Raw genomic sequence first — 12,763 nt, 5'->3', positions numbered from 1 at the left:
CACCACATGGCTAGGGTGCATTTTCCTTGGCTCCTCTCTTCTAAGAAGGAACTGGGAATCTAAATAAAACCCTTCTTGCTGTTTCCCTGAGATGAGAACTTTGTAGCTAATATTATTTATTTTTATTGACTGTTGGTTTTTGAGACAGGGTCTCATTCTGAAGCCCAGGTTGGTCTAGAACTCACTATATGCCCAAGCTGGCTTCAGGTTCACAGTGGTCCTCCTTCCTCAGCCTCCCCAGTGAAGCAATTACAGATGCATGCGGCCTCACCCGGCATCACTGTTTACTACAACTCTGGTATGCAGACTGGCTTGTCCTTTTACTTACTGACACATAAACTCTATCCCCAACCCATACATTTGCATACTTACATTTGTAACATGAAGGTCTATGCGCTCTCCACCCAAATCAAGAGCATTAAATAACTGTTTGGTACCCTATCCCTTCAGCTCGTCCAAATCCAACGTAAACACTATCCTGTGTTTTGCTTTTAAATGTGTGGTAGGATGAATCAATGGAATGGAAATGGAAACTAAGAGTTTTGGGTTGGGTTTTTTTTTTTTTTTTTTTTGGTTTTGGTTTTTCAAGACAGGGTTTATCTGTGTAGCCCTGGATATCCTAGAACTTGCTTTGCAGACCAGGCTGGCCTCAAACTCACAGGGATCCATCCACCTGCCTCCCGAGTGCTGGGATTAAGGGTATGTGCCACCAGGCCTGGCTCGCAACTGAATTCCTTAACTCTTATTTTCTTTCAGAGTGAGCCCAGAATGGTGAATACTGGCAAAGTAAATGTACCAAAAGCCTTGAGAGAATTTTTGAAAGGAAAAAACAAATATTAAAAGTTATCATTTTCCTTTTTCATTCCAATACCTCACGCAGGGTTGGCAGTGACTGGAACATTAGCATAAAAGTTGCCATCAGCCCAGTGACACTGAGCACATTCCCACAGAGTGCCTGCAGCCACCCGTACAAACACACATGCCCAGACAAGAGGCCATTTGACTTTTGGCTGTGGAACTCTGTCAAACGGGAAAGCATGAGATGTTTAGCTCAATGTTATTTGATAGCATCTTAGATTCGTCTACATTTGGTGTAAACAAGTTCTGCCTCCTGCTTGTTGACTTTTATAAGTATTGTTGCAACTATAAATTATTTTTATAACATCTTAAAGTTATTTGCTACTCATGTAGATGTCCCCAGTATACTACCTTCCAGTCGTCTCTAACTAGATTTTTTTTAATGTGTTACTTTTGAGTTTTCTGTACGATTTTATTGTCTGTAAGATTTTTATCTTCCTGTCCCCCTTAGTTTAGCCTTCAGGATAGGACCCACAGTGCACTGCTTTGTAAATTCACCATGTGCTATTATTTATCCTGTAGGTAAACTGGCTTACCAATATAAGCCCTTTCCTATGAGCAAATGCTGCATGATTGAGGTCCTCAATACTAGTGCTGATGTATCTACAGCTTGTGAACTCTGCAGAAAAGCTAACACATGTCACTAGCGGTAACTGGGTCATCCACAGGATTTCCCACCTGGGGGTGGGGGAGCTGGGGATATGGCACAGCTCAGTGCTAGAGCACCTGCCTAGTATGTCTAAGGTTCTGGTTTGGATCCCCAGCACCAGAATAAAAACTAATCACTGCATGGTCTAAAACCATGCTTCTCAAAGCAGTGGTGGCGTACACCTTTAATACCAGCACATAGGTGGATCTTTGAGTTCAAGGCCAACCTGGTCTACAGAGCGAGTTCCAGGATAGCCAGGGCTACACAGAGAAATCCTGTCTCGAAAACTCAAAAAGGAAAACAAACTGTTTCTCAACCTTCCTAATGCTGTGACCCTGTAGTGCAGTTCCTCATATTTCGGTGACCTGCATTCAAAGTTATTTCATTGCGACTTCATAGCTGCAATTTTGCTATTACAAAACGCAACGTAAATCTGGTATGCAGGATATCCAATATGTGATTCCAAGGGAGCAGCGACCTACAGGTTGAGAACCACTGGAATGAGCCACCCAGAAGCTACTGTCAGCCTTCCCAAACATGATTGTATCTCTCACTCCTTTGTGAGCACTTCCTTTGCCCCGGGCTCCCTCCGGCTGCCGGTGATGGAAGAGACAGCTGGGTCACTGGGAAGCGTGTGAGCAGTGCACAGAGTAAGTGCCAAGTCAAAACTCCGAAGCGGAGGCTTTGCTGACAGGCGGCAGAACAGTGTCCTGCAGCACCGAGGGGAATCCCATCCACAGACCTCCGGCTCCGCGCTTCTTCTAAGTGCTTTCATTTCTCAGAAAGCCTTTTCTTTGGGTCTGTGCTCACGAGCATTTAGGAACAGGCTGTTTTATTGTGCTTTACTCTTCTGGTCTGAGGGCATAATTAGAAGCAGAGGAGCCGAATTCATGAAGTGGAAACTGAAACTACGTTCTTTAATTCACTTTCTTTCAAAGTGAGCCCCGAACAGTGAATTCTAGTAAATGTACCAAAAGCCTTGAGAATTTCTGAAAGAAAAATAAAATTTAAAAGTTATCGCTTTCCCTTTTTCTTCTTCCACACAAATACCCGATGCAGGTCGGTAGTGACAGGGACATTCACAGCAAGTTTGCGACTGATGTACAAGCCACAGCTGTTCTCCAATGGTTTCCATGCGGGTCATGTTCATGAGGTTTATGCCCTGAGTAGGTTCCCATGCAAAACAAGAGATGGAATCTTCGCTTCTCTTCTCACCAGGCAGAACACAGCTTCCTAATTCACATTCCCAGGCACCCTGATCCCAGAACAGGGGTGGCCTGGATACCTTCCTCAACCAGCCATCCCAGTCATGAGAAGACCCACGCCAACAAGGAATAAATAAACTTCTTAATTCGCATCTTCGGCTGGGCATGGCGGCACAGACCTTTAATCCCAGCACTGGGATGCAGAGGCAAGTGGACGGGTCTCTGTGAGTTTGAGGCCAGCCTGGTCTACATAGTGAGTTCCAGGACAGCCATAGCTACATAGTGAGACGGTGTCTTGAAAAACCATAATAGTAATAATAACAACAACAAAAATAATTTGTGTCTTAGTCTTTATCAGATTTGTTTGGCATAATTAACTCCCCAAGAGCATTCTGAGGATAACTGGGGACAATGAGTGTTCGGGACCTGCAAAGCTGAACTCCAGGCCCTACAAGGGTTCAATACCCTGTGCCTCTCACCAACCTTCCTGACTGGCTGGTTGGCTTCCTCTGTATTTGTGTTTGAGTGTGTGTGTGTGTGTGTGTGTGTGTGTGTGTGTGTGTGATATCTATGCTGGCATATGCTTCCCCTCCTGGCCATCTCACTCTTTTGTTTTTCTTGAGGTGGGCTCTCTACATAGTCCTGGCTGTCCTAGAACTCAGTAGGTTCCAGGCCAGCTTTGAACTCAAGAGATCCACCTGCCTCTCCCTCCCAAATGCTAGGACTAAAGATGTGCAATGACATGAACATCCTGTAAATACACCTCACTCTTTTTTTTTTTCTTCTGGTTTTTTGAGACAGGGTTTCTCTGTGTAGCCTTGGTTGTCCTGGAACTCACTCTGTAGACCAGGCTGACATCGAACTCAGAGATCCTCCTGCCTCTGCCTCCCAAGTGCTGGGATTAAAGGTGTGTACCATCATGCAGCCTGCAAGTACACCCCACTCTTTTTTTTTTCTTTTGGTTTTTTCGAGATAGGGTTTCTCTGTGTAGTTTTGGTACCTGTCCTGGATCTTGCTCTGTAGACCAGGCTGACCTTGAACTCACAGAGATCCGCCCGGCTCTGCCTCCCAAGTGCTGGGATTAAAGTTGTGTGCCACCACCACTTGGCTAAGTACAACCCACTCTTAAGGCTCATCTGAAGCTGACCTTTTCTTCAGTGTCTTCAAAGCACTTCTGACAGTGAGTATACTCTCCTAGAAACTTCCATATTACAGATTTCAATACATGTCTTTCTCCTAGCAACAAAATTTCCATGATATGTATGCCATACTTGCTATAATCTGTGCCAGAATTCAGCGCAAAATGTCTGTTTTAGTCAAGAGGACCAATTAAAAATACAAATGCATGCCTATCATGTGTCTGTTTATTGGGTAACACATCCATGCAATGTATATATACTATGGTAATTTTCATTTTAGCATGAAATTTGGTGTAAAATAAATCTAACTTAAGCCTTTCCTAGGTGTTTAGTTCCAGAAACTCCAAAATAACCTCAAAGATGACTTCAGCCAAGTGAACAGACAGAAGGGAAATCAGAAACTCAACAAGAATTTGCTCTTTATCACCAAATGTTTGAGAGTATGGCCTCCAGAGATGGGGTCCTGGGCTCTTAAAGGGGTTGAATGAATAAAAGCTCATAAGTAACTAACAGATACTTAATGCTCTGGAATACTTACTAAACTATTTTCTTCTTAATAAATGACTATGAGTCCATTTGCTATCTACCTCAAATCTGTTTTCTCCTTTGCATCTTGAGAACTTGAACAATAAAAAAACAAAACTGTCACCATGTATCTTTTTTTTTATTATTTAATGTAACACTGCCCAACCCTGCTCCCATTCAGAGTCCACTCTAAATTCTGCCATTCCTACAGTGCAGGTTCTATTCTGCAGAAGCAGGTTTGGGGGGACTCCTCGTGGCACCCTCTCACAGGGGCCCTCCCTCATCAGAAGTCTGCAACACGGAAGTCTCTTGGCTTCTGTCAGCCTTGGCCTCACTCCCCTTCCGTCTTCCAGATTCCTACAGCTGTCCCACTGGCTCACTTGAAAGCTTAGCTCTGTTCTCGACCTCGGACTACATCAACCTAGGATTTAGAACTCTAGAAATTTCCATCTTTTCCAAACAGCAACTCACTTCCTGCTCTGGCACAGAGCTCCTGTTCTGCAGGTCCAGGTGCAGATACGGGCTTTGTTCTTGGCATCCAGTGATGCTCTGAACCAGTGCGCTATCCCAAGACGAATCGCTGCCACTTTCTGGCCTGTCCCCAGTGGAAGATTTCCCACGTATTTTCCTAGGTTCTAGTCATCGGCTGCCTCAGCTGCTGCACTGCAGAGTGATGCCCACATCTAGTAGGCATCACTTCATCCATGATCCTCTGTTGCCACACACTCGCTAAGAAAACAACCATGAAATCCATGAACAGAGTCGGAACTAGACCAATGATTAGCTTCCCATCCTCCTTTGTCACTCGTGACCACCCCCTCCCCGCACCCGGTGTAAGAGTCAATGGGAGGCTCCACAGCTTCTGTTCTGGATGCCTAGTCTAACTGCACAAAAGCTCGTTAAGTTGTACAGACTTTGGATCTGGTTAATTAATTTAAAAAATCTCTACTGTGTGATTTTTCATTTATTGCAAGTTTTTATAATAAAGTTTGTAAGATAAACAAATTTCTCAAAAAAAAAAAAAACAAGAGTAATGGAAATGCAACAAAAATAAAACTGTGTTTAGGACTTAACTTGACTTAAATATTAACTCTGTTTTACAAGATAGGAAAGATGAGATTTCAATCCATTTTCAAACTTATTCTGCAATGCACTCCATCTTTTTTCCTCAAACAGCTCATGCTTTGGAAAGTGAAACTTAACTCACTCACTCATTGAAAATGAACAGAGCACAGAGGGAAATTCCAAACTCGGAGCTCACAATAAACACAAATAACCTCGATTTTGCAACAGGGGACTTCCCTTGAAGGATATTAAAGTCTTGCTGAGTCAACTCTAAAGTCATCCAATCAAGAGTCAGGGAGGGAAACTCTTGGCCGATAAATACTGCCCAGTGGCCCAGCACTTCATGAGGCATTCATCCACGGCTAACACACGTCCTGAGCCAGCCAGCCAGAAGCCTCCACAGTCAGCACCATGAACCCAAGCGCTGTCCTGGTTTTCTGCCTCATCCTGCTGAGTCTGAGTGGGACTCAAGGTAAGGATCGCCCAGCCAGAAAGACAACTGAGCTCAGCTCTAAACACAGTGTAGTTTTAAGTTTGGTGTGTGCCTATAAAAGAGAGGGAAGCAGGCAGAGATTCCTCCTGCTTGCAGAATTTGTCTCATGCTGGTTGGTCAGAGGAAAATTGAATAAGAGAAAGAGAATAAAGAAGGGAAGAAAGAGAGGAAAAGGGAAGGTAGGAAAAAAACTGTGAGAGGGTGGAGGAGGAGGGGAGAGATGAAGAAGGAGAGAGGGGGCTAAGACAGATGCCTCCTTACCTAAGCCTAATGAATAATATGATCTATACCTGAGGGCGTGATTTCACTATTAACAAGTTGCATGCAGCTCCCTTCTTCACGATAATAACTATTTCACCATTCAGACCTATGATATGACGATGGGCTACATCTCTTCCCAGATTAAGTGATAATGTGGGGACAGGTTCTGCATATACTACCTCACCTGTATTAAGTGCCTAAAATGGAACAGTAAGCTAACCTTCCCGGCTCCACTGCTCTCTTCCTGCAGGGATCCCTCTCTCGAGAACAGTACGCTGCTCCTGCATCAAAATTGATGACCGACCGGTAAAACCGAGGGCCTTAGGAAAACTGGAAATTATTCCTGCAAGCCAATCCTGTCCACGAATCGAGATCATGTGAGTAAAGCCCCACCTGCTGCTAATTTCCCTCATGTAGTCACATGTTAGATATGGGATGCTAGTCAGGAGAGACCCGCAAAGGGTTTGCGGTGACCCTACAATTATATATAGTGAGCGAATGGAAGATGAATTCTGCTCTGGGCCTGCGTGGTCCTTCTGTTGTTGGCCCGCTGTTAATCTATCTCACCACTCACTTCCAGTGTCACAATGAAGAAAACTGAAGAGAAGAGATGTCTGAATCCAGAATCTGAGGCCGTCAAGAGTTTGTTGAAACTGATTAGCAAAAACAGGTAGGTTGGCTGTGGCTCTTTCAGGAAATGGCAGTCTTAGGAAGTAACATATGCGCTGGGCTTTGCTGTGGGATCTTTGCCTGAAACCCCCGTCACCACCGTGTCCCATTCTGCCTCCATTTATACAGACACTGAGGTGCCACCTCGGCCATAAATACCTAAAGTCTGGAGGTGACAGGTAATGATTTTAACCTGTGAGCAGTTCTAACTGTCCGGGTAAAGCTGTCCAATTTTCCCCATTTCCTCACTAAAAACAACAGCCATTGTGACCCATAGTGACTGGGTAGCAGAGGGGAGTGCACCGAGCCTTATTCCCAAGGGTCTTTGGGTTCCCAGACTGAAGCCAGAGTCTCCTGCACTCAATACACTGTCTTCTTCCTACAGGTCTAAACGAGCCCCTTAACCAGAGAGCAGCTGATCACCGCAGGGCTGTGACCAACAGGCGGCGGCAGAGAGCCTCTCTCTCCATCCCTTCCCTTTCCACGGTGTATGGCTAGCCTTAATTGTCCCTGGTTCTCCTGAAAGGTGACCAACCATGGTCACATCTGCTGCTATTCCTGGTGACGTCAGGTCACTACTCCTGAAGGACGATGGACAGTTCATCATCCTGAGACAATAGTAACTCCAGTGATAAGAGTTCCCAGCTCCACTAAGAGCTGGTCCTGAGTTCTCAAACAGCTGCACTAGCTCTCCTGGCCCTGTACTGTAAGCTATGCTGAGGTGCTACACCCCCAGCCTTGTGCCAAGTCCTGCCTGCTCCCCACACACTCCTCATCTTCCTATCTTAGGTGTATTAGGAGATCTCTTCAGTTCTGAGTTACCTAAGTTCATTTATTTCAAATACAGTCAAAGTAAGACTACCACCTGCCTGCTTCTAAGAACAAACTTTACTTCACGGTGTACTGCCCCATCTTCCCAAGGGAACTTCATAACTCAGAATACTTACAGGAAGCTAAAAATATATGGAAATGTGTGTAAAAATATTATTTAATGAACAACTGTACAAAGTAGAATTCCTAGATGTATGTTTTTTGTATACAGAAGAACTTGTGCAATTAAGTATGTATCAGTGAACAATTAGAGAAGTTTATATAGACAAGTGTTTCTAAATGTTACATAACACAAAAGTGTTGAATGGTTTTCAAAGTAAAAATAATGTACTGTACTGAAAATATTAAGAGACCAAAAAGGTAATAAAGTAATAACTGATATGAAATGCCCTATGGGTCATGTGACTGAGAATTATTTCAGAGGTTTAGAGACTCCATGGCTTGGACAGGAAGTTGGGGTGGGGGTGAGTAGAGGACAAATGAATCAGGAAAATTACCACACTCCTCCTAAGTTTAGCCTCCTGAAGGCCCAACAAACAAGATTCCTATATGACTGGCAAGGCATGAGAGCATGCCATGGGCATGGACCCTGTCCTGGTGAGTTTTTATTGTCAGCTCCACACAACTGAGTCATCTGGGAAGAAGGGGTCTCGGTTGAGGGGATGTGCAGATCAGCCTGGCCTGTGGCCATGTCCGAGGGCGGTTGTCTTGACTGATGCTTAATGTGGGAGGGCTCAGCCCACTCAGGGCGGTGTCACCCTGAGCAGGTGGTCCTGGGTTGCGTAAGAAAGCTAGCTGAACATGAGCCAGAGGAAGGAAGCCAGAGTGCAAGCCAATAAGCAGCCTCCTCCGCGGCTTCTGCTCCACCGTCCTGCCCTGGCTTCCCTTGGTGATATAGACTGGTGCCTGGAAACAGGAGCTAGAGTAAACCCTCTCCTCCCTGAAGCTGCTTCTGGTATTTACCACAGCAACAGAGAGGGAGCTGGAACAGACTCCTAGATCCAAGACATCTCCGCCAGAATAGTGCACAGGAAAGCCCGGAAGCAATCACTTCTCTCCTACTCCTGTGTCTTCACCTCCACCTTCCAGACTTGGCTAATTACACCATCATCCACTCAGTTCCCCAAACGAGCAACCCACATTACCACTTCTTCCTCACCTCCTCTGTCCAGTTAGTGACTGAGAAGAGGCCTGCAACACAATTAGCTGATACATTATTAGTCTCTGAAACGTATGAAGAATCCTCATGTAAAAACAAGAAAATAAATTTTAAAAAATTTTAATAATTAAAACAATAGCCCATGGTACTTTGTGCTTTTACTCCCCATGCTGGTGAGGTGGAGACATAAATCTCAGCCAATGTAGCCTACTGCTACGCGTGCACACACGCATATACACATACAGTACAACTGGAAATAATCTCACATGCCAATTTTTGCATAATAAATACAAATAATAGAAGACTGAGGAACAGATACATGTACATATTATTTGGGATTATTACAAAATTAACCTCTTTCTGGCAAGCAATCAAATGTTACAGAAAACATTGAATATTCTTATCATCTGTCTTTTTAATTTCAAAGAAGGAAAAACCAAAAACATTTATGTTACGAGACATGGTTTCACTGTGTTGTCCACGCGGGCCCTGAACTCTGGGGTTCGAGCACTCACCCTGCCTCAGCCTCCTCAGCAGCTGAGGCTAAGGTGCATGCCACCCCACACAGAACCAGAAAATAAAGTCACTTAAGACATAATAAGAGCATTATTGTACTACTGATACTAGAGACAACCCAAATGCCCAGCGTTGAGAACCAACAGTCTAGACATATGAAGAACTATTTAAAAACACATCATCTACGTAGAGGCAAAGGACATTTTTATAGAAAGTAAAATTAATGGATGACAAAGTGACAAAATTAGTGGCAAAGACTTATACATGGATAGGGGTGTGGTGTGTGTGTTTGTATGTGCGTGTGTGTGTGTGTGTGTGTGTGTGTGTGTGTGTGTGCTCACTTCATAAACCTCTGGGATGTGCTCCCTTGACTAGAATCCTTCATTTCGTCTTTAGAGACTCTAACCCTTCACCCTTCAGCGCCTGCTACGTTTTTAGACTCACTCCTCCCAATTCCACCCCACTGTCTTCTACCCTTGCACAGCACCTGAAGCTTCTGAACGCCTCCTCACGCCTCCTGTCCTGCCCTACACTTAGGAACCCCAGATTTCTCCTCCGGCTCTAATTCCAACAGCTGTTTGAAGCTTTTCACAACAGATGCAGATTTCTCTGCCCAGTCAATGTGTGTTGTCCTTTTATGGGACATTTCTCTCCTATAGTCATTATTTGTTTAATGTTGATTTGCCCCAAATAAATTACAAGCTCTCTGAGGGCAAACATATTTGTGTCCTTAGAATCTAGAATCATAATAAAAGTTTGATGAATGAACTGGAGTGAAGGATAAAAAGGGTCAATGAAGCGTTCGTGAACGTGGAATTTTCCAGCATGGAAACACACACCTGTAATCCCAGAACTCAGAGGGTGAGTCTCAGGAGGTCAAGGTCATCCTCAATTACGTGAAAAAAAAAAATTAAGTCAGGCTGGTTACGTGAGACCCTGCCTCAAAAAAAAAAAAAAATAATAAAATGGATTTTTTTTCCCTCAGTGGTTTTTGCTTGGTTTGTTTCTCTAGATTTACATAGTTTTGTGTGCATTGGTGTTTTGTGGGCAGGTATGTCTGTGTGCCACATGCATGTCATGCTGTGGGGGCCAGAAGGGCGACAGACCCTCCGGAACTGGAGTTACAGCCAATGATCAGCTGTCGTATGGGTGCTGGGAACCAAACCTACATCTTCAGCAAGAGCAACTAATGCTCCTAAAACTCCTGAGCCCCAGCCCTTGGAGAGTTATTTTTTAAACTTGTGAGTGAATCACTTAAAATAAGTCTGAGTATTTAAAACAGAAAAACCCGTCCTCCCTTTTCAGGATGATCTTCTTTGGTCTTGGAAGCAGCTTTTTTGTGACTATTACTACTGTGTGTCATCAGACTGCAGACTGGCTCGCCAAGTCCCAGGACCAAACAACTGGGCTGTCTGTCACCAACCTTGGATCACATCTGTCCTTGAAAAGATGTCGGACAGTATCTCTCAACACCATCTAACACTCACAAATCTAACAGCCCCCCCCCCCGGGGGGGGGCTTTTTATTAGACGTAAACTACAAAGCCAAGACAATAAGATTAATGAAGGAAGAACTTATTCCTTTTTGTTAGGGACCTGAAATACACAAAAGTACGATTTGCTAGCGAAAAGGTTTTTCATTTTTTTTTCTTTTTTTAAGGAATGACTCCCTGACTGAGGGAAACGAATTCAGAATGCTAACTCATAGCTTGAGACTTTCGAGAAACACCCCGTTTTAAAGTTAGGCTCCTTGAATAGTAGCAGCGACTGGTGGAAAGTGGGGAACTCCACACAGTGAGAAATTAAAACAGGCATGTGAGTTTCAATTTGAGAGAAACTTCCCCTCCGACAAGCAAAAGGAAGCCTCTGGTCTTTACTAAGACAGTGACAGTGGCACCGGTAACCTCTTTAAACGGGTCTACAGGACTCCACAACGAAACAGGTGGCAGGCGAGGCCAGACACCCACAGAGGGCCAGCAGGCCTGCTCTGCCTGGCTCCTGGGGATTACATCACCACTGAGTTCCTCAGGGACACTGACTTGGAAAAAAAAGAAGTGGGTTTTTTTTTCTGTTGTTGTTGTCCAAGGAGGGAATTAAGAGCTGTCTGTTGATTGCAACAGTCCTGATAATCCTTGGCTTTCTTCCCAGGCCTGTGAGAAACTCTCTCGCCTCGGTCCCTCCGGTCTGCACCGCACTTCCTCTGGAAGGAAGCTGGTGTGCATGTGTCGAACATGGAGGCTGGAAAGCAAACTTCTTAGGAGCCTGAACCCAAATGGTCTATCTTCACACCTAAGGGCCCAAGGCTGATCTGAGAAGCTTTGCCCTGGAAGGACATTCCCGCTGCTCAGGAAGCCTCCTTTAGCTGTTAGTGAGGAAGGAGCCCCTGCGAGGCAGCAGGGAGCCCGGGCCTCTGGAGCTCCCTGCCTCTGGGGATGCCAGCCTCTGGGGATGCAGCATCTGGGGATGCCAGCCTCTGGGGATGCCAGCCTCTGGGGATGCCAGCCTCTGTGGATGCCAGCCTCTGTGGATGCCAGCCTCTGGGGATGCCAGCATCTGGGTCTCAGGGGCTCTGGCCGACCTCAACACCAGCTCTGCCCAATGAGCGTTCCTCGGGGTCACCTCAGCCACCCCCCACCTCACCCCCCAGGGATATTCCCGAGCCCTGTGGCCTCCATGCATGAGCTGGGCTTCTGCAGCCATTGCTCCCTCCCACCCTCACCAAGGCTCCAGAGAAAGCCACACGCTCCCACTCCGCTTCCTGGGGACCGTGGGGACGAAGGGGAGAGCCCCAGGGCACACACTACCTTTCCTCCCTAAAGTGCTTCTTTCCTTCAGCAGATGAGTGCAGGCAGCCCCAGCAGCGACAAGCGGCTTAGAGTGAGCGTTGGGCACTCCGGGTGGAGGAAAGTTCTGGAAGCAAACTGGCTGGGCATGCGCACTGTGCACAGCCCCACTTGAAGAGGTCACGGAATCTGTGGCTCAAGATTTCAATCCTTGGCTGATGCCAGATCTTGCCCAAATGGGCTCTGGTCCCTGTTTGTCACTTGTGAGCATTATACTGAGTACCGTTACTAGGCTTCGAGAACACTCTTCCAGGAGAGGTGCTGGGTTATCATGTTCACATGTGGGTCTTTACAAACCCCCCTCCTAATAGGAGGAGAGAGTAGAGTGTCCCGGATAAGCTGACATTGCTTCCTACATCAGTTCGATGAGGACAGGCCATGAGGCGCCATGAGGACTGACTGCTGGTGGGGCTAAGTGACGTCTTCCCAAAGTCAGGATGCTGAGTAAGGTAAAATTACCGTGCTGCAGGGTAAAGCATGCTGAGTCCTCACACTGCAGACACGAGTGGGGAGTCGGACATGAGAAAGAAAGAGTGATGCAATCAGTCTGG

General features: G+C 45.7%; 1 protein-coding gene across 1 annotated transcript; it reads left to right on the top strand.

Moving 5' to 3' along the window:
• The first annotated feature begins 5,803 nt into the window (after nucleotides 1–5,803).
• Nucleotides 5,804–7,711, top strand: Cxcl10 (C-X-C motif chemokine ligand 10). The gene is made up of 4 exons (XM_059274678.1): nucleotides 5,804–5,913; nucleotides 6,446–6,572; nucleotides 6,776–6,865; nucleotides 7,250–7,711. The coding sequence occupies exons 1-4, from the start codon at nucleotides 5,853–5,855 to the stop codon at nucleotides 7,266–7,268; spliced, it is 297 nt and encodes a 98-aa protein (XP_059130661.1). The 5' UTR covers nucleotides 5,804–5,852; the 3' UTR covers nucleotides 7,269–7,711.
• Nucleotides 7,712–12,763: the final 5,052 nt, after the last annotated feature.

The sequence above is a fragment of the Peromyscus eremicus genome, chromosome 10, assembly GCF_949786415.1.
Source record: "Peromyscus eremicus chromosome 10, PerEre_H2_v1, whole genome shotgun sequence".
Lineage (NCBI taxonomy): Eukaryota > Metazoa > Chordata > Mammalia > Rodentia > Cricetidae > Peromyscus > Peromyscus eremicus.
Note: the sequence above shows the minus strand (reverse complement) of the source record. Positions and strands in the feature narration are given on the sequence as shown.

Coding starts and splice junctions, on each gene's coding strand:
- Cxcl10 (XM_059274678.1), top strand. CDS start 5,853: ATGAACCCAAGCGCTGTCCTGGTTTTCTGCCTCATCCTGCTGAGTCTG. Junction 5,914..6,445: donor GAGTCTGAGTGGGACTCAAG/GTAAGGATCGCC, acceptor CTCTTCCTGCAG/GGATCCCTCTCTCGAGAACA. Junction 6,573..6,775: donor TGTCCACGAATCGAGATCAT/GTGAGTAAAGCC, acceptor ACTCACTTCCAG/TGTCACAATGAAGAAAACTG.